General features: G+C 35.3%; 1 protein-coding gene across 4 annotated transcripts in view; it reads left to right on the forward strand.

The window, feature by feature from the left end:
• AP3B1 (adaptor related protein complex 3 subunit beta 1) overlaps nt 1-27,246 on the forward strand; it is a 175,155-nt gene that overhangs the window by 92,277 nt on the left and 55,632 nt on the right. For all 4 annotated transcript variants that reach the window (XM_088130397.1, XM_088130399.1, XM_088130400.1 and 1 more), the window contains 7 exons: nt 1,558-1,734; nt 7,040-7,226; nt 8,174-8,304; nt 9,098-9,233; nt 11,035-11,185; nt 13,495-13,642; nt 25,997-26,057. In XM_088130397.1, coding sequence (XP_087986523.1) covers nt 1,558-1,734; nt 7,040-7,226; nt 8,174-8,304; nt 9,098-9,233; nt 11,035-11,185; nt 13,495-13,642; nt 25,997-26,057 — 991 coding nt within the window. The remainder of the gene's footprint in view (nt 1-1,557; nt 1,735-7,039; nt 7,227-8,173; nt 8,305-9,097; nt 9,234-11,034; nt 11,186-13,494; nt 13,643-25,996; nt 26,058-27,246) is intronic.

A 27,246-nucleotide genomic window follows, 5' to 3' on the forward strand; every position in this document is an offset into this window, starting at 1 on the left:
GAGATTGGTTTGGAAAGAATTATAAAACATTGAACATTCTTTTTCTTGATCAGTAGACTTGATCTTTTGTTAACAGACCTTAGTTTTCTATTAAACTATGAACTTAGGCAGATTACCTGCAATTTTATAAGTGAATCAGCAAGAAATATAGGTATTGTAATACTAACATTTCTTGGTTGTGGTCTGTGCAGTAAAACAGATTCAGAGGGGGAAAGGTGATCAGAACATGTTTTGGTATAGACAACACACCTGTTGGCACCTCCTTAAATCAGGCATGTCTCTTGATAAATTCCTAGGTATTGTTATTTCTCTAAAATCATATATGTATATCCTAGAGTATTGTTTCAGTGGCTGACCACTTGTATACCAACTTTTTTCCAAATAGAGGTCTCTGCCTGGCCTCTCTGCCTATTTGATGGGGGGAAAGTGCTTCTGTCAATTCTAGGGTTCTAGGGCAGCCACCTTGAGCTTTTCTTTCTACCAGTTTCCTTGAGCAATATATGGAAAGTTGTTAAATGAGGCTCTGTGTCTTCCTTTGCTTAGAAAGTTTTAAACATTCTTCAGAAATTATCACTGTCACCCTCTCCCTCACATAAATGGGATTGACAAGTAATAGGAGCTGCAAAGAAACTGCAAAGGAGAAAACAGGCAGATTTTTTTTCCACACTAGGAAAATAGTGTTCTCTCTCTCTCTCTCTCTCTCTCTCTCTCTCTCTCTCTCTCACTCACTCTCACACTCTCACTCACTCACTCACTCTCACTCCCTCAGAGCTGGTGGCCAGGGAAGAACTCTGTTTCACCTTCCTAAACTGTGGTCCTATGCAGCCTTGTAGTCATGCTCTACCTTCTACAACCATAGGACTGTATCATGGCCATTCCACTAGGAATGCCCCCGCTGTACTTCAGCAGTTTTCTCTGCTCATGCTTATGCTCTGCTAAGTGACAGTATGCAGGAAAGCAGCATGGTCCTCAGTCTTTCTTTTCATAGGGTATTACAAGCTTAATTTGCAAGCCTGAGGCAAGTCCAAAACATACAGAGGGCACTTGGTTAGGCTATGTGCAGATAGCAGTATTTAAATGTGTATGCCATTTTAATTGACTTGGTCCAGATGGTTAACCATACAGTAAAAATAGTTCTTTGCTACTTTGCTTCTGCTTTGAAATTAACATTTTTTTCACTCCCATCGCTTTAAGAAACACAGGAAATGTGCATTGCCAGAAGCCCAGTGAAATTATCACAAAACATTTTTTGATCCATCATTTAAAGAAAGTTGTTTTAAAGTGGGTATTGGAACTATTTTCTTCTATAGTATAGAAGCCTGTTTTAAGCTAAATGACTAATCTCACCAGCAATTTCAATTACTGCTTGGAAAGCTCCTTAAGAAAAAGATCACAACTGGCTATAAATAATCATTTGGTAAATTCAAAGCGGTGAAAATATGTGGAGATTCTCTGTAAGTTATCTCAAGTTGTTACTAGTATACCATTAGAGAAGCAATTTCAAAAATGCATTTAATAAGGTTATAAATTGTTATTTTAATTGTTTTATTGCTTAAGGTTCCTGTTGCGAGAGCCAGCATTCTTTGGCTTACTGGAGAATACTGTGAACGAGTTCCAAAAATAGCCCCTGATGTTCTAAGAAAAATGGCCAAGAGCTTCACTGTGGAAGATGATCTTGTAAAGCTGCAAATTCTAAATCTTGGAGCAAAGTTATATTTAACCAACTCGAAACAGGTAAGACTGAAATACCATTGATGTGTGAAATCACAAACATAACTATGTTAATTGTTCATTAAATTGAACTGAATAGAACATTGAATGAGTGGGACAGGCATTCATAAAATTAGAATGTTAAGCTTTTCTCATGATTAGCCTGACTTTGGAAGTCATAAAATTAAAGCCCACAGTCACCATTTTAATCTTCAGAAACATATAGCCAATAGCAAAATCTGGCTTTCTATCAAGGCCTACCTTGGTAAGTGTCTTTTAAAACTTGCTTTGTTCAAACAGGAATAGCTGAAATGCACCAGTTCAAAATTGCATCCTTTCTGAGACAAATTTCTGCAAATGTCTCAAGTCATATAATTTCCATCTTAATTGAATAAATTTCCATTTAAATTTCAAATATCACCAATAACCAAACATCCTTCACTTGTGTCAGTGACATTGATGATGGTTCACATCTAATACCCTGGCTTTCTTTTCATCTGTGTCCTGGACACATTTTATTTCCATCACTTATGGTCTTAAAGATTATTGTTTTTCTTAGTGTTGGTCGTGCTTAAGTGCAGGGTCTGCTTGTTTTGCATTGCACTCACCTAGTACTTACAGTTAAGCTTATCAATGCATGATACAACAGAGGATTTTGTTTTTCAGCTGGCTTGTTGCTGAGCTTGACATTGATTTGGACTGAGAGGAGTGATTGGCCCAAGGTATCAAGGTGGCTTCCTATGGCCTTAAAGATATTGTTCCATAACTGTTTTAAATGTGACAGGAAGCAATTTCCTTAACAGACATTCGCTATGCTTATTGTGACTCAGTGAGAGGCATATGTCATGCACTGTTGGATGGCTGTAGGGTAATTCTAATGCAGTTCTTGTATCACCACAAAGTACAGGTTTGCTTACCTGTAACAATAGTTTTTTTTTAGGATCATCTGTGAATTCATGCCACTTGTCTTCTATTCCCACACAGACTTGAGTATGATATGAGGAATTCAGATAAGCAGCTGGCTTACTTTTGAGCATTAGCTTTGAAGGAGCTCACACAAAGGCTCAGCCTTAGAACATTCTAAGTGTGATTTGCACAGAAAACGCTATATGTATAAAAACACACATGAATCTTTGAAGTATAACAGTTGCAGGTAACCAACTTGTCTTATTTTGTGCAGACCCATGGACAAAACCATCATTTATGTCATAGTATTAAATGTAAACTAAGTAATTGGTTCAATAATACATTGGGCTTGTCTCAAGTGATCTCAGCTTCAACTCATAGGCTGGCCCACATTAGACTTGGTTTTTACTGTGGAGCAGATGGCACATGATCTAAATATCGATCTATATATGTTGAAGAACATGTACAAGCTCACATTCAGCCCTGCAAGGTAGTGATAAGAGTGGCAAAGCATGGGTATGTGTCCATATTAATTGGGATATATACGTGCAGGTTGCTGTGATGTTTTTGCAAGTTGTTTCAGGGATCTTGTGGAATTCTACAATATGAGTTCTACCATCTATAGACTAAATACATGCTTGACCTAGAACCTCCTGGGATCTGTGGTGCATGTGTGACTAGATGTAATGAATATTTCTTTGAAGGAGGGTGAAGGGCCACCAGCCTTGAAAGAGACAGTGGTCTTGAAGAGGCCTTTCTTGATCCAGCTATATTAGATGTCTTCCACCCAGTCTCCAATCTTCATTTTTTGGGAAGATTCTGGAGAAGATGATTGAGAATCCTAGTTCCTAGAAGAAATGGAGTATCTGGATCCCTTGCAGTCAGGTTTCAAGCCTGCACATGGGACAGAAATAGTATTGGTTGCTCTGATGGATGACTGTGGGGACCTGGTTAGAGGAACTGTGCCTCTCCTGATCTTTTTAGACCTCTAGGCAACATTCACTATCATCAACCATGATATCATTCTGGACCATCTGCAGGAGTTGTAGTTTAGGGATACCGTTTTGCAGTGCTTCCACTCCTACCTGAGTTGGTAGTTTTAGTCACTAGTCAGGGGGAGGAATGGTTGAGCTCATCTTGTTCCAATATGAAGTGCTACAGAGCTTGGACATCTCCCCATGTTATTTAACATCTGCATGAAAGTGTTGGAAAAGTTATCCATTGGTTTGGAGTGAGATACTATCAGTATGCTAATGACAGTCAGCAGTACATTGCTACCCCAGAGATGCTGTGTTAATCCAGATCCAATGTCTGAAAGCTGTGAGGGACTGGATGTGGCGAACAAGCTTAAATTAAATCCAAGAAAATGAAGTTACTGCTTGTCTGTAAACATTTTGGCTCTCTGGAGATAATGATTCCAGTGATAGTTTTAGATGGGGTTACATTCCAAAGAAGCAGGTCTATGACTTGGGAGTTCTCCTGGACTCCTGGCTCTTGGTAGAATAGACAAGTTCTCTCTGGTTTAAAATTAGGAAATTAGAAGGAGAGGAGTTCTCCATTTCCATTTTTTTTTAAAAATGACTGCTTTTCCAAAGGAGAAAGAGGCCTACCCAAAACCTTGTGTAAAACTGAAGACCAGCACACAATTTCCATTGAAGCACAGATTGTTTATGATAGTACCAGAGGTAGCTAAAGCCACCTACTAAAAGGTCAAGGAGGCAATTCCTGTATCTAGATTTATGCAAACTAGTATATACATTTGATAAGATATGATTAGATATAATAGTATTTTATGTGATAGTGAGGTCAGATATGATTTCTCTGAGGTGATGGAGTGGAGTTACAAAAACAGTGGTCCACTGAATGAACAAAGAGGGTATTCTGTGAATAAATCTTGAACTGTCCTTGGTTCCCAGAGTCTGTACTCTGTTCCTAGTATTTTCTCCCAGCTTTATCAGCATTCCTTAGCCTTCTACATATTTTTATGGCTGAGCTGACAGGGTTTATTGTTTCTCAAGTCCTTGGGAAGGTAGTTAGGCAAGAGGATGTTTCTGCTTTATTTCATTTGTTCTAATTAGCGCCATATTTTCTCCTGCGCAGGATAGGGATATTTCCTAGGTGAGAATTTCTTAATTATTTGCAAGATCTTTCTTTCTGGCTTTATCATTATGCATTGAACAAAACATCAAAAGGCAATTACTTATAAACCCTCTAACGTAATAATTGTAGTGAAGGCCATCACAAATGTTATTTTATGTAGCTAGTATTAACTTGAATTGTCTTTGCTGTAGTAGCCTATTGGTAATACTAGCCTGTATTTAACTGTTTTACTTCTTTTATGCCATTCATTGCGTACAAAATTGAGACAGACTTGTGTGGATAGTAGTAGAAGACAGCATTTAAGTACAAGATGAACAGCATGCTGATACGGTGAAAGGTGCTATTCAAACATAACCACAAATCATTTTCCTCAAGTTTGTTTTTTTAAAAGCAGTGTTTCAGCAAAGTTGAGCCACATTCTCTTTTTACTCAATTTGAATGTAACTGAGAGTCAGTTGAATATCAGTATTAAGACGAAGTCTTCCTTGAGTTGAGCTTGATTCCTGGTGACTATGTGGGTGCCACTGCCTTTCCCTGGGATTTTTTTTTTTTTTTTAATTTCCCAATCTAGCCCACAACCCTGGAATTACTTGATAATCTCTCACTGAAGATCCAACCCTGCTTAATTGTATCGGTCAGCTAAGCCCAGATCAATATTACTATTTAAGGTAGTCATTTAAAAATTAACCCAGCAGAGGTACCATTTTTGAAAATAGCCACCACTATCAAATACTGTTAAACTTGAGACTTACAGAGGTTTATACAGTGTGGTAAACTAGGTTTTACTGAAGTTTCATGCTTCTGTTTTCAAAAGTACATTTCTCCACTTTAGTGGTCCAGCTATGTCCTTTTAGTGAGAGTGAAAATGGACGGTAGAAGGAGAGCAGGAGTAAAAAATGGCTCCCAATTCAGTCTGACATCAATAGAACTGGCAGTCAGAGCAGATGTAGTGGGTTTGACTTACTGTTGGTGTTCCAGTGCTAAAAAGCACTGAAATTACCAGGTTTTAAGGAATATTGGCTTCAAGATTCCTTAACTACTAGCAGCTAAAGTGATATATCATTGGTCTCTTTTAATACTACTTGGTAGTTAAAACCAATCAGCCTCCATTGGACAATTAATATCTACTGTATTTGTTTAGCTGTATTGCTTAAAATGTTAAATTTCAGAAATAATTACAGAGTACCAATATAATAGCTGTATATGTTGTATAAATATGTTGTATATTCATATAAATATATTGTACCTTTGTAACTTTTTTTGAGAAATAATATGTTTATTCATCAGAATATAATTCTGTGCCCTGGAAAGATGTGTCTATAGAAAAGATTTTCAGATCAAATAATGTATATAGCTTATCACAAACAGAATAAATATAATATTTCGTATATTTTGTGTTTAAATGATGTAGTATTTTCAATTGTTACCAATTGCATTTTGCAGATATCTGCTGAACCGAATATACAGTATATGCAGACAATTTGTGTATTTCCAAATTGTGTATTTGTGTGTTTTTTTATGATGCAAAAATTAAACAGTATGCATTGAATAATTTTAGTAATTAATATTTCTACATCAAATTAGAGAATCTGGTTATGCTGTAAAAAGCTGGGGTAATAGAACTTGCTTTTACGTATATAAATGACCAATATTACCCAAGGCTTTAAGCTGTGAGAGGAAAAATGGAAGAAGTCTTTTATCCTGGTTTTTAGAGGGCATCAGCAGCTTGCTTTTATGAAAAAGTAACAGCTAAATGCACTGCAAATAATTTGCAGTAATCCAGTTCAGTGATTCATGTGTCTGCTTTAATGGGTCATAATTCAGAGTAAAGTAACTGAGTGCAGTCAGAGTGCAGAGACGGCTGGTGCCAGGGACAGTATCTCTTCATAAAACACACCTCAGCAGAAGCAGTTTGCCAGCCTCCTAATACCCTCTGATGTTTTGATGTCCTGCATATTTTTCCGATTAAGTTTTGAGTGCCATGTTTTTAGTTGTATTTCCACATTCATTATTCTCACGTAGGCCCTTCAGCGGGTTTGCCATATATGATTATTTTTTTAATGATGCCTTTCTTTCCACTTCAGCAGTTTAATAATCTAGCACATGGCTGCTTCTCAGTACTCAGCATTCACCTCCCCTACACAGAAGAGGACATGTGCTTTGGCTTCAAAATTCCATTTACTGCTTTCGAAATGCATATTCCCTATGGAACAACATTTGTTTGACATAACCATTCATTTTTATTACCTTTTTAAATATGTTTATCCAGAGTTATCAATAATCATAAATAACTTGTATTTTCTTCTTGTCCTGTTTTTCACAGACAAAATTGCTTACCCAGTACATATTAAACCTCGGCAAGTATGATCAAAGCTACGACATCAGAGACCGAACAAGATTTATTAGGCAGCTTATTGTTCCAAACGACAAGAGTGGAGCTTTAAGCAAATATGCCAAAAAAATATTTCTGGCACAGAAGCCTGCCCCACTACTTGAGTCACCTTTTAAAGGTATGCCAACTAAATTTTCTATCTAATGTTAGATGGAGACATGCATCTGTTATCTATATATTTAAATTACCAAATGGTCAGCTTAAAAAATAGTATATAAACAATATGATTTCAGGTTTTCAGTATTTAAGAAAGCAGTCAGGATTGTAAGCTGTTTGCTAGTGTGAAATGTAATTAAAAAACTGGAAATCAGATATGATTTAAATGTTTGTTTTATAAATAGTATAAGTTTCTGGGGAAAAAACCATAATTTGTGCTAAGCATAGTCTCTGTAGAAAATATCTTTAGCTGCTTAACAAGACTTCTGACTTCACTTTGGATTATTCATTATACTTCTGATTGAGCAACATGAAACTACAGTCCTTCCAGATTCATTTTTTGTTGGTGTATCAGGATTACTGATGTTTTTCTTCTAAATTGTTGCATAGGGAAGGATGCCATGTGGTACCTTCTCCATTGCTCTCTAACTAATTCTAAAAATCATATAATAGTAATTAGTAATTTTGTCATGTTCATTATCTGCTTTCTGAATTTTCACATACTTTGCTGTATTAATCCTACTTTAAATCCTGAAAGCAGCACTCCTTCGGAAAGAAAAACTATTAACATTCTGGATGTGTTTGTGCCAAGACATGTATATGGATTATTTAACTGTGCTGTCATTCTTAATATTCACAGTAAAGTAATTTTTAGAGAAGCTACATTTCAGATCAACACCTCTAAATACACTGACTGATTAGCTTTTTTATTGACCATTATGGGGGAGATTATTGTAATCTATGGGCTGGAATCAGTTTTTTGACCTATGAAGAGCTTCTTGTTTATATTTATTCCATGACATTTGAGGTAATGTAATGCCAATTACCTTTAGTCCTGATTAAGATTGCTCTTTATGATACAGAGCTCATGTGTATACTTTTCGTCTTTCCTTCTCCACCCTCAAATAGATAGGGAGCACTTCCAACTTGGTACTTTGTCTCATACTCTGAACATGAAAGCCTCTGGCTATCTGGAATTGTCTAATTGGCCGGAGATTGCACCTGACCCTTCAGTGAGAAATGTAGAAGAAGTTGGGTTGGTATGTTGACTTTTCAAAATAACATTTTATACCTTTGGAAACCAGGAATTGTGAATCTATCTGGCTACATTTTTTTTCAGGGTTTCAAGTGTATTTTAATAAACATAATTCCAAAATAAGGCTTTTCTGCTCCAAATAACTCCTTTGAAATTCTCTATATTACTCTGCTGATGGTCAATATGTATTTTAGCATATATGTTCTGTCTGAAACCTTTCTTCCAATTTCACTTGCTCATGGTTAAGTATTTCAACTAATTCAGCCGTCCCAATTTAATTGGTAAGATGTTTTAGGATTAGCAAATATAAGAAATATTTATATTAGAAATAGCATAATGGCTATTCCTAGATAATTGCAACTGTCACTTCTAGCTTTATCCCCAGCATTCCCAAAATGCTGACAAATTGTGTAAGAAAAGTAGTCCATTTTGCCATTCACTGGAGATCGTTACTCACTGCACATCCTAAGAAGTTCTGTCAGGTTTCTGGTCTCTTCCCTCAACACATCAAAACAAAACAAAAATGCTTCTGAGAGCAGGAATATGTGTTGGATTATTATTACTGCCATTGTTACTGCTGTTTTTAATGTTATCATTCAAAATAGCATTTTCAGGGGCTTGCAGAAAACTAGATAATGCAGTTTACTCTAAACAGGTTTTGATGTGGAAAAGTGTGTTTTTTAAGTATTCCTTATTGTAAAATGGCCTATACATCTAATGTTGTTATTTTGTAATAAATAGTACTAGAGCATTAAGTAAAAATATCCAGCTGTATAAACCTGTCCATTTATAAACAGGCAAAAGAATGGACTTACCTACAAGGAAAGGCAAAAAAAGAAACCATTGAAAAATTCTACCCTGAGTCTGACGAAGAGGAGGAGGAAGAGGATGTTAATGAGGAAAGCGAAGATTCTTCTAGCAGTAGTGAGAGTGGTATGTTCTCCTCAGGGCTCTGCCTCAGTCTTCTCCCAGGTTCTGTCCTATTCATTTCATCTCTCCCAGGGCACTTTCTTTCTCCCCTTTTCCAATCTCCTCTTCCCCATACAATTTATTTTCTCATCACTTTACTAGGTACTAATGCTGTTTCTTTCTTACCTTTGCCATCACATAGGGCTTCATAGAAACCTTCTAGTAGATTAAGGTGCTGAGTAAGCAGCAGCTTAAGCCTTTTAAAAAAAGAAAATGTTCCAGTGCAGCTGTGTGGTGTGGGGAAGCGGACCAAGGAGAGGGAAGGGCCTTTTTAAGAAAAAGATGGAGGGCCCTTGGGGATGTGGAGCTTTGAACTGACACTCAGTGCTCCAACACTAGCTGTATCTCATACAGTTATAGTACAGGTGAATGATTTCAGCTTATAGGTAGTAACAGTAGTTGCAATCACATGGTATAATAGATAGTAGGACATAAAGATACACCCAACATTTTTACACTATTTTGCTTATCTAAAATGCACCTTTATCTCATGTATTCAAAAGTAAATAAAATGAAATTATTGCTCCCATATAATTATACATAGACTTTCTTTGGTGGGTTTGATTATAGGTATAAGCCACTTTGAGACTTTTTAAAAGTAGAAAGTGGTATATACAGAAATTTTAAATAAATTACCTCAAATCTCCTCAATTCCATTTTCACATTGCCACACTGGAAGCTTAAGTGTTTGGGCTCCTTTAAAACAGAAAAAGAAAACTAACTATAAACAATAGCAATTATGAAACCCAAGCTCTGAAGTTTGAAGATTAATCTCTGAAGTTTGTAGTCTATTATTGGTTATATAGGTATTAAAGAGAATAAATGAAAAACGATAAGTTTTCAGGGTGCATATTTACTGGTGCTTGTAGAAAACTCAATCTTTCTTTCTTACTTTCCAGAATATTGTTTTACATAATTATTAAGATATGTTTTAGATTCTAATTATTGCTAATGTGCCTATGTCTATTTGCCTCTATAATAAAATATTTATTATTTCAATTTGTATTGCCGGCCAGAGTCATGAATTTGAAATATAAATAAATTGAAATAATGAATGAATGAATGGTTTGTTACTAATGCTTTCCAAATGCTTTCATTTTCTTTTTCTCAAGCCTTAATTCCTATTATATCTGCAATGTTATATCTGTACTGGGTCCTCCCATCCAGCATTTTAATCTAATGGAATTATTGAAATACAAGTGTATAAATATAGACTCACATGTATAAATATAGAAGGGACATATTTTCAAATCCTGTGGGGCTGCTCCTCTGAACACTGGGGAAACAAGAGAAAAATTGCCAAAGATTATTAAGGGTAATGACTAGAAGCAGTGGACTGAAACTGGGAAAGCGTACCTTCAAGTTAAATATTAGAAACACTTTCCAGCCGATTAGAAACTGAATAACTTGTTTAAATTCCTGATTAAATTGTCATCACTAGATGTGTGTGCAAGAATAGATTAAATACTTAAGTTTTGAAGATGACACTATGTTAGAGCAGGAGAGTGAGGATAGAGGACATGTCGGTCATGTCTGATTTCATTCCTTTTCCATCATCCTGCAAACATATTATGGTTAGAAACTAAATAGTGAGTGCCTAGATTTTTTCAAAATACAGTGTTTTAAAGCTGTGAAAGCAACATTTTGATGTCACTGTTTATGATAAGATTGTGTCAGGATGCTTGAACATCATTGGAATGTAGTATCAGAAGTTACTCACCTGAATTGTTCATGCATACAAAGGTTTTTTCTTTTTCATTTCTAGAAAATGAATCTGATACTGAGGAAGAAAAGAAAGAAGGGCATGGAGATACCAGCGTGGAAAGTAGCTCTAGTTCTTCTACTGAAGATGAGAATGATAGGAAATCAAAGGCTGAAAGGGGAATTCCAAGAAAACGAACAACGGTTGCGGAAAGGTATCTATGTACTTGCTTATAACAGTAGATCACAATGTTAAAATTACACAGCTTTTTATATTTCGCTACCTTCTTAGTGACATTGGAAAAAAGGTTACCCATTTCTGTAATTTCAGATGATATCGTTACATGTAAATTGAGTGAACCTTTTTTTTTTAAAAAAAATAATCTTTTGTTATATATTTAGGTGAGCAGAATATATTAACGTAACCTTGGGAGGCTGTACAGTCAGGCTGCCACTTTATGAAACACTTAGTTACCTTATATAGTAATTTTGTGAAGGATAAAATTAAACTGTTCTATATCTTGCCATTAGGTTACAAAGGCAATTGATTTTTCCCTAAATAATGTTATATTAAAAGGATTATGATTCAGATATTGGAGGCAAGGGCTGTGAAGGGAGACGGTCAGAAGCTGCTTAAGGGAAAGGTCTTTTAAAGATTGCCTGTTACTAATAGAGTTAATGTGTATTAAAATGCCATTAAAAATTTAAGTAATTGGGGCTAATACCTTGGATTGTCTGAATCTGTTTCTTCCACTTCTGTCAGCAAGTGGCCTCAGTGGACATGATGGCCCTTTTACTCTGTAGCCTGCCGCCAATGCATTGATGAGTTTGCAGCTCAGCTCAGTCGTGGCTGACAGAGCTGATTGTGGCTCAGTATGCACTGTGCTCCTTTTATTACAGACAGTAATTAAAGCAGCTCGCCCTGCCACTTCCATAACAAACACAGCATAATGCCCTAATTATGACTTTATTAATTTAAGTCAGGATTTAATGATTTTAAAAGTGATTTATATTGTTTTTCCTGTTCAGAACAAATGAAATCTGTAGGTTAAATTAATACAGGCTTTTCATCATTGCAAAGTTAAAAAGCTAGTTACCAGTAAATTTTTTTCATTAGATTAACATGTGAAACTCTTAAGCGGTAAGATAAATAATGATTACCTATGAAAAACTAAGTAATAAAATAAGTTTGTCCTGAAAAATCATACCTTCAAATTAGAAATTGGATTTTTTAAAAGTAGTTTTATTTCATTAAATAAATATTGAGTTTTCACTGAATCATATTTGGAATTAAAACTGTCTCATGAAGAGAGAAGGGGAAATAGAGGTGAAATGTATGGAAATATTGCACGAATAGACAGTTCTGATATAGAATGCTATGGTTTTACTTTTTCAAAAAAATTGCTGGTTATATGTTAATATTTTCATAAGAAGTAAATGTTATAGTATAATATTACGTTATTGTAATATTACATTATGCCATTGTTGTTCCATCTAGTGCTGTTGTTTTGTGTTTTTGTATTGTTTTTTGTTCTTGAATGTTTTTAACAATTGTAAGCCGCCCAGAGTCGCTGGGAGTCAGGCGGCATATCAATTTAATAAATTATTATTATTATGGTTGGTTGCACAGTCAGCCAAATGTTTAGACTAGATTTGGCTTTTCTATCTACCTGTCGAGTCCTTCTCAAGACCCTGGGATAGGCAGATGTTGTTGTTTGATGGGGTTAAAGGTATCATCGCAGGATTTAAGCTGTTCCAAGTAAAGCTGCCTTTTGCTGCTGCTGCTGCTGCTGCTGATGTTGTTATTATCATCTTTCTCCAAAATCTTAGAAATATCCATATTTACGATTATGACCACATTTATGTTTTGTTCTAGTAATCAAACATATTAGTTGCATGGTACAATTCATTTTATTGAAACGTAATAACTAAAATATATGTGATTTGGACCAATATATTTCTGAAATATATGGATTTCACACAAGAGACTCAAGGCACATTTCGGAAATGAAATAAAATATATGGATCCAAATTACATACATTTTATATTTTTTGATTATATATATGATTTGGACCCATATATTTTATTTCATTTCTGAAATGTGCTTTGAGTCTCTTGTGTGTGAAAATTATCTCCCCGTGCCCAAATCTGTGATAATCATAGTTTGTGAGGATGTTTGAATTAGGTAAATCATGATTAGTGGTAGCTACAGCTTGCATGAAAATTGGAATAGGGTGCTCACTTTACATAGTTGTGGCAAATTATAAGTGCAGCATGCCAGAATGCAGAGAAGAGAATCAGTATGTGTGTGGTGGTGGGGAACCACATGAGCTAAGAATAATTCCTAATATCTGAGTTCTGGATTGACCATATTGTTTGAACCAAGCAATGCTACATTTCATATTATGTGTAGAATCCAATTTCTGGGAAGTGCTGCTGAAAATAATTTCTGTCAAAGCTATGCAATATTGTACATGTTAATTTTTAATTCTGTAATCTTCTTCTATATTTATTTTATATTAGGGATTCTAAAAACACAGAAAAAATTGAAGTGAATTTTCAGAAAGTGCAGTGTTCTCCCAACTCAGAATCTAGCTCAACTGAGGAAAGTTCTTCAGATTCTACTTCAGAAAGTGATTCTGAGAATAATTTGGAACCTCTTCCTCCCAAGGTACATCTTGAGTTCGATATATATTTTTAGATACACAGATCTTGAAATTACATTGCCATTACTTCTATAATAAGTGTATGTAAGATGTCTCAAAAAAATTGTCTTTTTTCTTTTGTCTGGATCGGAAGCCCTTTGCAAAAGCGTTATTTTAAAGTTAATAAAAATGTTCATTTGAATTTTTTAAGAAGGCTGTTGGCTGCCAATGACTAATCACTTTAGAATGATCTGTTGGGACGTGTCTATATTTTTGTTAAATAACATGTACGTTGTAAAGCACAAAAATTATAAAAGCTTTTAATTAAGATCCAGACATTAAAAGTTTTTTATATTTGTGTTCCTGATTATAATCAGTCAGGTTGTTATTGATACTTATCATTCTTAGGGGGTTGTTTTTCATACATCATTCGTAAATTAAAAAAATAAATAAAGTGAAACTGACAGTTCAGTTTAAAAATACACTGTAACTGCCCCTGAATAGTAGATTTAAACACTTAATCACTGTTATTTACTGTTATTTATATGAATATGCTTTGAGCAGTCTAAAAATACATGTAACTTCTATAAAAGTTGCTCAATGTTCATAGCAATAAATACATGTTAAATAATAGCATTAGTTATATAGGATATAATATGCCTGCACACTGCCCTGAGAAGCTCATTTTCAACCTGTTAACACTTTTGACTGAAAACATTAAGGTGGGAGGAATGAAGATTCCAGAGTAGCTTGCATTCTGCAAATTCTGTTGCACATTTCCTGATTTTTTTCATAAGATGATTGATCTGGTTTGGGGGTATAGTTTGCAAACATATGGAACCTCTAGGAATCTCTTTTGCTGCTTTCAGCACCATCAAATCCTGGTATGGGTTGACCCTTCAGTTTTGTCTTCTCAGCTTACCAGATAGTATGGGGAAAGGGGCAGCCAGAAGTAATAATTGTCTTCAGAAGTAAGGCAGAATATGCAGATGTCTGATGAATATAAACATACAGAAGAAAAGTACAGGTTACAGTTAAAACATTGCCTATACCATACTGGAGAGTATTTCCCAAACCTGGGTAAATTACCAAAATGGGTAAAAGTGGTTTTTCTTTAGGTAATGACACATGAACCCATTACCCAATCACAACAGGGACATTTAAATTGACTTAAAGTGTTTTACCTACATTGGGTAAAAAGGACTTTCTGATAAGTGGTTTTGGGTAATGAAGAAAAAAGCTTGGGAAGCACTGGTATAGGCAGTATATCAATGGACCACAAAAATCATAGATGTTGTCTTGGAAGGTTGTGGCATACTTAATTGCTGTCAAATGATAAGCGCCTCATTCATGCTTATAAAAGCTCATCTGTGGCTGACTCTGAAATACTGAAGGTTGTATTTTATGGCCAGTTAAAAACAAGACATCTGCTGTCATGGTTGGCAAGAACAAATATTATAAAGGCACCTTGCAGTCTGACTCAAAAGTTTTATTTCTGCACTAGAAAATGTTAGCAAACATAATGTTTTTTTCACACATTACTGATTCTACAGTGAGAGATAATCAGTATAAAAGGTGTGGCAGTCCACTGACAATTACATCTAATAAGTAATCATATGGAATTATGAAACCATTGATCAGACAAGTATTAACTGCTGTGACTGGCAATAGTTCTCCAAAGTATCTGATCAATAACTGTCCCAATCTTGCAGCCTGATATATTCTTTAAATAGTTGTTTCATGCAAAATGCATATTCAACTTTGCAACAGAGTTTCATGCTTTTGTGGAGAATAGACTTTAGTAAATTGCACTTACAGGTTTTTATAACATCTAAAAAGCTGTGCTGTATTCTAGTGGTCAGGAATCTGGGCTACCTCTAGAGAAGTACAGAGATGACCTTGCAGAAGGTATGCGTAGACTGTTAGCAAAACATGAGCTCAATCCAAGAAAACAAGGAAGCATGGGAAAGAAACCTAAAATTGCTCCATCTTGACTCTTTGGTATAAGAGGGAGGGAAGGAGAAACGCTGTTAAGCTTTCAAGAATCTGTTTAGATCCTATATCAATTAAGCAGCGTTCTAGTAGTTTTGTGACAGTTCCTTACCTGTCTTGCCTTGAAGGGCTGACACTACACACTTTCCATTTTTGACTATACTGGCTAGGTTTTTTCAAGGTGTAGTTCATTAATATATGATCTATATAGCAAATATGAAGCACTGTATATTAATTTTGCATTAAATTTACTGCTGCTTCTTCCTGTTTTCTTTCTCCCCTTGCTCTTCTTATTTTTTCTTGTAATAGTTTTTTATGTCTTCCTTTTTCCATTTTCCTGTACCTCGAGCTGTCCTTCAGATCCTCCTCCTTGCTGAGAGATGAGTCTAAAGAAACAAGTACATTTAATTTCTAATTTCACTATACCTTATTGATTTTTTTTCCTTCCCTTCGTGGAAGTGAAGACTGCTCATGGAGAGGTCTAAATTTTAGTATATATTTGATTGGACAGTCAGGTCTCCACTATAAAAAATGCCACAGAAAACAATAAATAAGCAAGTCCGTCTTTATAACTAAGGACTCGGTCGTGGAGAAGGAATGAGATAGTAAAATATAAGTATTGGAGCATAGGTTTACATACATCAAAGACAAGCATCCCTTTTGAAAACTGGGACATCAGAGGCAACATCATAGAGAGTCTGCCATAGAGCATAACCATTCACAGCTTTGACTTTTCACCTTTACAATTGATTTCCATCATCTCCCATCTTTTTGTTATGCCCAAGGAGCTAAATAATAGAGATGGGGAAGAGAATGGCATGGCCTGTTTAGCAGTAGAGGCAAGAATAGAGAGAGGTTGAGACATCTTATAGAGAAGACTTGAGCATATTGAGCTTCAGAGAACTAGGGCAGAGTTGAAAAACTTTACTTAAAAAACATAGAGTTTTTTTCTTTTCTCTGGAGCAGCAAGAACAGCTCATTTCCCAACTCATATAGAGCAAAGACTTTTGCTTCTCTTTGAGTATACCAAGTAGTGACCAAAATACTGATCAGTGGTAAAGCTAAGCTACCTCTTTGAGAGTTGGAATAATTGTTGTAGTTGGGAGCAAGCAGAGAGAGACAAAAACCATGAGTGTGTACTTACAAGCTTCTGAGGGTACATTAGCTTCTGGTAACACCAAGTTGCTGAACAAATTAAGCGCTGCACTGATCTTTCAAACAAGCAAAAGGCTAGATCTCATATCTGGCTGGGTAACAATGGACTCATTGCAGGACTGTAGTAAATTATTCTCTCAGTACAGCCATCCTCAACTTTCAGTTCACTTAGTAGATAACATTGTGCTCTTTTATAGCTATTCCTCCAGTATGGCCATTGATCTGCAGTGTTCTGGGCTTTACTATGTGAAAAAATTGCTGTATTTCTGTCAGATTGCAGTATGAAGATGAAGAAGTCCCTTTACTAGATGCATCTGGATAAAATTAATTTTCTGGACTCATTCCAGTTGGGGTTTTCTCCAGAATATAGTATTGAGACTGCATTGGTCACTATGATAACCTAACGACAGGCTAGAGAGGGGAGCACACTATTACTTCCAATCTTTGAGATGTGCATTCCTAGGGAAATGTTCAGTATTTAGGAGATTGGTAAAAGCAGATCTCTTCTGTGTAGCTTTTAGTTGTTAATCTCAAATAATTTGACTTTCATCTGTATTTTGATTATATATTGTTTGCTCTACATTATGTGTCCTCGTTACTATTGTAAGATGTCTTGATTGGCAAGCTGATAGAAAGATGGAGTAAAAAGCCAATAAAGAAATATATTACATTGATGGCTTTATATTAAGGAAAGCAGTAATTACAGCAGGAATACTCTTAGCTTTCCATTTATAAAGAAAAGGTAAGAGCAAACGCCTAACTAAAGAGAAAAAATATATTTCTTCATCTATTTATAGTGGCAACTCTCACATCAGGGGACATTTTAAAAAAGCTCCGCAATGCGAACTGGAAAATCTTGATTTACACAATTCAATGAATCACCTTGCTTGTTTATATTTTTTCCTTTTCCTCCATCCAGCTTTGTTGCATTCATTCCTTAAGCTCCTCTAAATGATAAGTAAGAAGTACATATGGAACCCATATGTCTTTTCAGGGCTTCAGTAAATATGGTTACATTGCACACTCATTGTGCCAGGTTGTCCCATTGCATCTGAACGAAAGAGGTTCAACTGCTTCCTTGTAGCTTATCTTTCTGAGGTCCTTCTCCTCTCCTGATCTCTGCCAGCAGATCAGCATATTTTGAAGACATTTGGGCTACTTCTGTCATGTCTCCTCCTTTCCAGTCAACTCATCCTGAGCATCTGGTTGCTGTTTGGCTTCCCAAACCCTGCAGATGATGATGTCAGCAATGAGTGACAGTGACTGGGGGGAGAAGACTTTATTCAGCTCATAATTCACTGAGGGCAAGCCCTGACCCCTGGTGTTGGCACTTGAACAGGAAAAATGCAAGTTGCTTCTTTTAGTTTCCATTTTCTCATATCACCCTCATGTAAAGTTTCCCTTTCTGAGTGGAAAATACATCCTGCATGAGAAAAAGGCTAACCATAAAATTGCCTGCAAAAATATTTCAAAGGCTCTTGTCTTTTTACACCAAAAATACATTCATTATCAGTTTACTGGATGGTTTGGTCTGTGTAAACAGACTGGCTGCAGTCTGAAGTGGTATTAGCATGCATTCCCATATGCTTTCTTCTGGGAGTGATTCCTTACTGTGGAGTTGATTCATGGCTTAATATGACTTATGTTATAAATAATTTTAAGATTTTAGAGATTTGTGAATGTTGGAATCTATTATATCGAAATACCTATACTGAATGTGCTTTTTACCATGTGAATATGTAAAATTATTTTGTGGAAATTAAAAAAAAATGGAATTCCTTGTCATAAATGCAATTTGAAACAGCATCTACTTAGAGAAAAACAGTGATTGTAAGGAAACTGTGTGCACTAAAGCTTTTATTCTTTTAAATCATTATTGTTTCTTTTCAAGAACAATAATGATTTTAACTTTATCAATTTAAAATGTTTTTATTTTAGTGTTCATCTTTTATGAATATTTAAGTGCAGTACATTTTTAAAATACATTTTAGAGAAATATACAAATATCTTTAAAATACCTTTTAAAGAGAATGGTCATTATGGAATTCTTGTAGACTCATAAAATAAATTTGAGAGGGACATATTTGTGTATTTATAGGGTAGTATTATTATTTGTATTACTAGTTGTAATATTTACAAAATAGAAGTAAAATATCTCCTGATAATCATAGTTTAGTAGTTAGTACACCGTGCATTAGAAATATAACTTTTAAATTAGATTTTTACATAAAGATAAAAGCCTTTACAAATCTCAGGAATTTGGAAAAATATAAAATACTGAAATGTATAATCACATACTTTTAAAAGGGAATTTCAGATTTGAATATAATGCATGAGTAAATAAGAGCCTTTGCAGTCACTGTTGGTCTCCTATACAAGCCTAGTATAGTCAGTCAGCTGTTAAAAACCTGGTTCACTGTTTAAAAAAAGATATAAAAACAAATTGTTTATCTTTCTGCCTGATCTCTTTTCAACTGCTAACACAATGGAAACAGTAGGTGATCAGTCAGTGCATTTGGTTTGTCAATGGTGGTTTTGTATAAATATTGGAAGGATAAGAAGCAGAATTCACACTGAAAAATATGATTTCATCTGCCTCTTCTCTGCAGTTCCATGGCTCATGCTGCGGTGTGAAATTCTCATTTTACACACTTTGCAGGCGGAGCACATGAATTATGCATTGAGCAAGAGAAATCTCCTGCTTCAACTCCTATATGCATTTACCCAGGTTCTGTCTCTATTATCAAGATGAATTGAAAATAGAGAAATGTTTGATGGGATATGGCTTAACTTCTTTGTTTAGCATTCAGCTATGGACTGCATTCTCTTCTCTAAGGGGGAAACATGTTTATTTTATATGTCTATCTGGATTGTAATTTTAAAGAGAGAACAGAGATATTAGTGTTCTAAGTTCAATTTCAGTTAAAGTTCCTGTAAATGGAGAACATCAGCATTGGTAAGTGTGTTGGGTTTAAATATTTTTTTAAAGTTTTAAAAATAATGAATAAGCTTGGCAAATTTAGAATGCTGTAGCCACAGTTTCTATTTGTAAAAATAAAATAAGAGGTTGGGAGGAATTGGAAACTCAATAATAGATTATAAAGCACTTTGTACATATCTGCTGCCTGCTAGTTCATTTTAGAGCACAGATCAAAATTCTGCAGAAAGGCTAAACCAGCTCCAGGTGGCAGCTTTAGGGGCTTTATGGTAGTACTGGATAAGGATATAGCCCAAAATGAGCAGGCTCATCCATTGGTATTATGTCCCTTTCTTCCCCCACTCTCCCAATGAGCTTGGCTTCCTATTCTACCACAGTCATTCACTTTAAGTGGCAAGTTTCCAATGAAGGCTTGGCTGGGAAAAAATGACTTTCCTAGAAACCTTGGTTGGTCATATTGAGAGCTTCCTGGTCCAAAATGGGGCCACAGGCTTAAAATTCCTCATTCATGCCTTTAGTCTGGTGTTGAATTGCATCAGCCTTTTCTCCACTTTGGGTTGTCAGTTCTCTAGATTCTGGTGAGGCCTTTCTGTCTGTGCTTTCTTAGGCATAGCAGATGGCAACATGTGAAAAAAGTCTTACTATAGTTTGAATCCAAAGGTGCTTTGCACAAGGAAAAAATCACATTCACTTGCCACTTTATTCCAATTTCCCCATTCCACTCCCATCCCTCCTGAAAGTCAAAACTCTCAATGATGCAGGTAGGCTGTAAATAGAGAAATGAATGCCAGCATGGCTATGTTTGCATTTCCTGGAGCCAACCTAGTATATGAACTTTCCTGCCATTAGAATTCAGATTATCTTCCTACCAGTATTCCTCTGACATTTGAAAATGTTTTAAGCATTTAAGATTTTTTTTTTCAAACTGCTGTAGCCAGTTTGCTATTGAATATCAATGTTTATTCCTGCTTGTACCATTTTTCGTGTTTTGATATTTTATTGTATTGTGAGTTACCTTGGCATCAGAAAAGTGAGACATATATTGCAGAAGAAATAAACTAAATATGTAAATAAAAGTATTCTGAGTGTGTGTGAATACATTGCATATACCTCCTAGCTGGTAGAAGGTGGGTAACAGTATGTTAGCTTGCAAAGTAGTCTCTAAATTAGAGATACTGTCTTGCTGTAGACCAATAGGAGTAAACCTAGGGTAAAGCTAGGGGTTGGTTGTGGAAGAATTAGTAAATTAAGCTCCCCACAAAATGAATGGAAAGAGGATGTGGAAGTTGCTTGGAGAGAGTAAAAATTATGTTACATCTAAGTGAGTGAAATTATGCTAATAGAAAATATGACAAAGGATGCTAGGTGGAAGGACAATGTGAGAGAGCCTTTGGATAAGAAAAAAAGAATGTATATAAAAGAATGATGGCAAATAATGAGGATAAGAGAACTATATTTTACCATGCTTAAATAGAGAAAAAAATGCCAAAATGTACTCAAATAGCAAGGAATGATTAAAAGAAAATGCAAAGTGATTTTGATGGAAACGAAAAATTGTTTTGAAAGCAGGAGAAGAGGGAAAAACAAGGACTTTCCAGCAGTATGAATGGAATGATGAAATGATTGAGGGAATGCTAAAAGGAGTATTTTATTTATTTAGGTGATAGATATATATCCTACCTTTCATACAGGAGCTCAAAATAGCATACATATCACTCCCTAGTCCTATTTTTACCCACAACAATGTCCCTGTGGAATAGGTTGGGCTAAGAGAAGGTGACTGGCCCAAAGTCACCTAGTGAATGTTTGTATCTGTGGGTAGACTAGAACATAGGTCACCAAGAATGTGAGGAGCCAAGTTAATTGTATATTTGTTTAGAAAAAGTCTATGATAAATAAATAGTTTTAAATTATGGAATATTTTGTGCAAGTATGGAGTTGAAGGTTGTTTGCAAATGGAATAAGAGCTATATAGGATGGAAATAAAGCATGTGGGAGAAAAATGGAATGCTTAGCAAATAGTCCAGGACCGAGCAGTCAATAAGACAGGGAAGTGCGATGCCCTTTAGTTAAGTACATTTATATAAATATACAAGGAATATTTGCGGTGGTGTTAGAGATGTGATGCTTGAGGATGTGAGTACAGGTAGTCCCCAGCTTAAGAATGCCTGGGTTACAGGCAACCCATAGTTAAGAATGGAGCCTATTGTAGCAAAATTCCAGTTAAATACACAATGACTCAAGTTAAATACCCAATGGTTTCAGGTCACAACACAATACTACTTATACAACAATACTGTTTCAGCTTACACGCAAATTCAACTTAAGGACAGACCTTGGGAATGGAATTCGTTCTTAAACTGGGGACTACCTTTATTCATGTACTTTTATATGCAGATGATACCATGTTGTTGATTGAAAACCCAAATTATTTCCAGCAAATATTAGATTGTGTGATGCAAGAAGGAAAATGGATCTGATGAAAGACCAAGGTTGTTGTGTTTTGAGGGAAGTGTAGTGAATGATTGCACACAAAAGACACAAAAAAAAAATTAGAACAAGTAGATGTATTTTACCCTTAGAAGGAGTCATCTACAACATACAGTGTAAGGACTGTAACAACCACTATGTAGGACAGACAGGCAAAAGGCTTGCAGAGCGCATCCATGAACACCAACTAGCAGTCAGAAGACATGATGAAAATTCCTTAATCTCACAATACATGGACAGACTTAGCCATAGTTTTAACTGGGAAACTGTCAGCATCTTAGACCAAGCTAAATCCAAAAATGCAAGAGAATTCTTGGAAGCTTGGTATTCAGACAAGATAGCCATCAACAGGCACATAGAGATAAACAACATCTACACACTATTCAAAAGAGACAAAAGAAAGGAAGACAAAAGACCAGAACACCTCCTCACCAGCAATCATCACCCAGATAAGCAGAGATTGACACCAAGATTACCACCAGACATACAAGCAGTAAACAATACCTTAATCAAGGAACTACCAGAGGAAAAAAATAAAAACAAAACCCACACCCCCACCAACACTGGCAGGGCATGCCACAATATATAAACAGAGAGCAAACCCCATTCCATTCTAGCACTGAAGATGTTACCTAGCCAGGTAATGAAACGTTTGCAAGAAAACAACCAAGCTCAGAGAACCCCAAGGACTCCACAGTATTTTACCCTTTCATATAGTATTTACAGAAGATGGAGTAAGATGGTTGGAAAAATTGTAAGACCTGAAAATACTGATAGAGAGATAGTGACTAGTATGTGGTCTGTTGTAAGGAATAAATGTTTGTCAAAACAAATGAAAATAGCTTAAAATAAGAACATGCTTCTGCTCATCTTGTTATATGGGAGTGAGAATTTGGTATGTCAGGAAAGACATAAAAGTAAGCTGAATTAAGTGGGAATGGGGTATATAACAAGTGTTTATGATAAAACGAGATAGGCCAAGAATGAATGGTTGCTGAATAAATATGGACTATATACAAAAGTGTATGACCAGTATGAAAAAACATTGGGGTAGTTTGGTCATACAGAGAGAATGAGTGAATTGTAAAACAAATATTTGAAGGAAGAGTAACTGGGCTGAAAAGAAGTAGAAAAAGTCATCATTAGATGAAGTTGATGAAATCCTGAAAAAGAGAGCAGTAAGAAGCCCAAACAAAAAACAATGTACGAAAGAATGTATGGACATAGTAGAAGCAAGGAGAAATACACTGAAAGCATGGAGAAATACACTGAATAGTTTGGTGTAAACTAGATTGAACTATAGATAGTCCTTGTTTAGCAACTGCCTTGTTTAGCAACCATTCGCAGTTACAACAATGATAAAAAAGTAACTTTATGACCAATCTTCGCATTTATGACCTTTGCAGGCCTGTAAGCCAAAGGAAAGCTGAAGTAAGATCATAAGCACAGTTGTGGTTTCACTTAGCGACCACTTCGCTTAACGACCAGGTTCCGGCTCCAATTGTGGTCACTAAGGACTACCTGTATGCTTCTTTCTCTTTCTCTTTCTCTTATCTCATGCCTTTAATTTCTTTGGCTATTTCTTTCTCCTTTTCTGGGTTCTGCATATCATTGCTTAACCCAAAAGAATAAAGTGATGGATACATACATGTGCTTTTAATTAAATAATATATATTAACTGGTTTCCAGAATGTTTTTTATTGTGTATGCAGTTTTATGAATTCAGTCATAATTAATTATAACTTTCATGTTTCAGAGTGGATCAAAAACAAACAAGCCCAAGATTAATCCTAAGGCTGTTCCATGATACCCACATTCAAACCAATTATATAACTTAAATTGTAATTAAGTCTTTTTGCTTTTACTGAAATTTAGTCACTACTTAGCTAAACTTGAGTCAGTATGTTTCGCAAAGTGAACTTATACTACAGGGATTAGAAAATGTTACCTTGGAAGCCAGTTATTTAATTTTAATACTTATGATAGCAGTAGAAAGAACTTGATTTATTGATTTATATGGCCGCCCACTTCACACAGTAACTCTGGGCAGCATACAACACTTCACCATCTAAACCACAATGCCCAAGTTTTAATAATAGACCCAGTTTATAAAAGCAGCATTACCAGGAGAGTTCACCTAAATTCCTGGCCCAAACACCTGGGGGAACAGCCAGGTCTTCAATGCCTTATGAAAGTCTAACAGGGTCAAGGCCAACCGGATTTCTGGAGGGATGCTGTTCCACAGGGAAGGCATTGCCACAGAGAAGGAGTAACTCCTGCATCCAATAAGATTACATTGTTTAATGGAAAGGATGCAGAGCGTGCCCTCCTTGCTAGATCTGGTGGGATGAGCAGAGATGATGGGAGAATCACTTCCATGTACTCCCAGAAATAGGAGTCATTGCACTTAAATTTGCGATATATAGACAACTGGGACAAGTTCTTGAGATATATAAGTTTGGACATGCAGATCATTCATGATTGCCAGTAAAGAGCAGGTGATTACATTTACTGAATTCTGTAGATTTCATTTTTATGCAAAGATATATTGATGGTGGTTTTGGATTTCATTTACAACATTTAGCAGTTATACCCTAGCTAGAAACAGCAGTGGATTTCCTCTGCCATCTCATCAGAAAAGGGGTGACCCCTGGAGGAAACAGGCTACCTATTCCCGATATACTGTATATTGTATTGTAACAACTCAAATAGGTTACAACTTTGTTAAGCAAACTGTGCCAGAATCCATGGCAAGCAATGACAAGGCACCACATTCTCACACGAGAAGAATACTCTTATGATATAGTGTAATCTAGGGGATAATTGATTCATTTTTAAATGTGTCTTTCTACCTTTGTTATAGATATCACTCTCCTTCCCAAAGGAGACTGAGATATTGGTTATATATGCCATAGCAAGTAGTGAATTTTGTAGTTTTTGATGATAATATTTCAGAGTAAAAAAAAATCCCTGTTTGTTTTTTCCTGTCCTTTCACATGTTGGTAGGCTGACTTAACTTCAGGTTGCTTCTTTGCTGGATTTTTAGGTCTTTTGCTATCTGATTGTTCAGTAAAGATAAAATCTTCAACTGTAATGTGATTCCTGCTAACTTCATAGATGCATCCATGTAGTTTTCTTGGCAGCAATACAGATCCAGTTTTCCTATGCCTTCTTCTAGGCTGTTTTTTCAGTTTGAATATTTGATTAATGAAATCTCAGTTCTGAGGCTTATAGAGACTAACAAAAAATCAAATTTTATTCCTGCTGTTATCTGGCTTTAGCTCTCATTTGATTTGTTCACATATTCAAATGGAGAATCACCAGACTGGCCATCCACAATCTGGAACCCTCCGAATTTTAGTCCACTATATTTGGAATGTGCTGGATTGAGAAATTTGAGTATTAATATTACAGAAGGAAAATCAACTGAATGCTAAATAAACAATCTCAGTGTTGTAGGAAAGAAAAGACTGTGATAAGCCAAACTGAAACTAGACCAAAACCATCATAAATTGTTTTTAAAACATAATAAAAAGCTTATAGTACAACAATATGATTAATGCAGAACATTGATCTGCTGAAAAAATGCTATGGTGTAATACTGCTGCAGTAAGAATATTGTGCTAGTGTTTCAGGCAAATAATATTACAGTTGTGGTGTTGAAGGGATTGCAGCACTTATGAATTCTTATTCCATGAAGCTTGTTAAAACAGAGGCCACAGGGTTATTTATTTTATTTTTTATAAAAGCACAAATGTTTTTACACAGTGATAAAAAGCATCAAATATTCATATACTTTTTTCAGAAACACTTGAAAGAGAAGGAAACTACTAAACAAGATGTGTCGCTCTTAGATTTGGATGACTGTAAGTACTTGAGATGTTTGCCCTTTGACTATGATATTTATATATATATGGCCCTGCCAATTAAATTGCTTGAATTCATTTTTGAAAAAAATAAGATAATATTAATAGTCCTGTACAGATATATTAATATATCTGCCTGTACAAAGTGAATGCCTTTGTTAAGTTATGTAATAGAATAACTAATTTTTTAAAACCCTGTAAATGTATTTGAATCTCTAATTATTCTTTCTGAAAAAAATTGTTACATATGAAAATCCCTTTTGTTTTTGTTCCATATCAGATCAATCTCTTTGTAATATTACTATACTGTTTTAGACTAAATATACCTTTATAATTCAGTAGTGTTTTAAGTGAGAATCTAATTGAACTTACATATAATATTTATAAATCATATTCTTATTCAGAAATATATTTTTAAATTATAAATTCCTGTGGTGGTGCTGTGAAAAAATGTAGCCTCAATTATAAAAGAAAAACAAAAAAAGCATTAAATCTATCAATGTGATTCTTTTTTTAAAAAAAATTGACTCTTAGCTTTGCCTTCCATAAATATCAAGGCTTTTTCCATCCACCATGAGGCTGAGGATTTCTTTAATGAAATATGTTCCTAAAATCTCCAGCACCACCTATCACAATATATAACTTGGAGAGGGTAACTGGGGAAAGAAGGAATTGACATATGTTGACCCCACTTCTGCTAGTATAATTCTGCTTAATAGATACTCCCACCAGAAGCAAAGTCAGAATCCAGTGTTATTTGTTTAACAAATATCCAAGATTTCTGTTCGAAGTATCTTAAAATTGCAAAATACGAAGATATATTTTTATAATGCCCTTTTCCGAAGTAATGCAAAGTACAGAAATCTAGGCCTTTAAAAATAATCAGCCCCTTTCTCTCTCTCTCTCTCTCTCTCTCTCTCTCTCTCTCTCTCTCCCCCCCCCCCCGCCATATACAATATTTCCATGGTTTATATTGGGGCTCTGTACATATATTACAAAGCATTATCAGCACAAATTTTATTACAAATTTGCAAGTGTCCAATAGAAAAATACATATGGCTTTTGAGATATAAAAATTGCATCATTACAAAAAAGAGTGAAAATTATACAGTTGGAAGAGAGGCCATTGAGACTAATGCCCTGCTCAATGTCGGAATTCAGTTTAAATCATCACTGGCAGGTGGTTGTT

Source organism: Python bivittatus, unplaced genomic scaffold (genome assembly GCF_059951505.1).
Source record: "Python bivittatus isolate LINGU-HERP-01145 unplaced genomic scaffold, Pbiv_v1 ctg000850_np1212, whole genome shotgun sequence".
Taxonomy (NCBI): Eukaryota; Metazoa; Chordata; class Lepidosauria; order Squamata; family Pythonidae; genus Python; species Python bivittatus.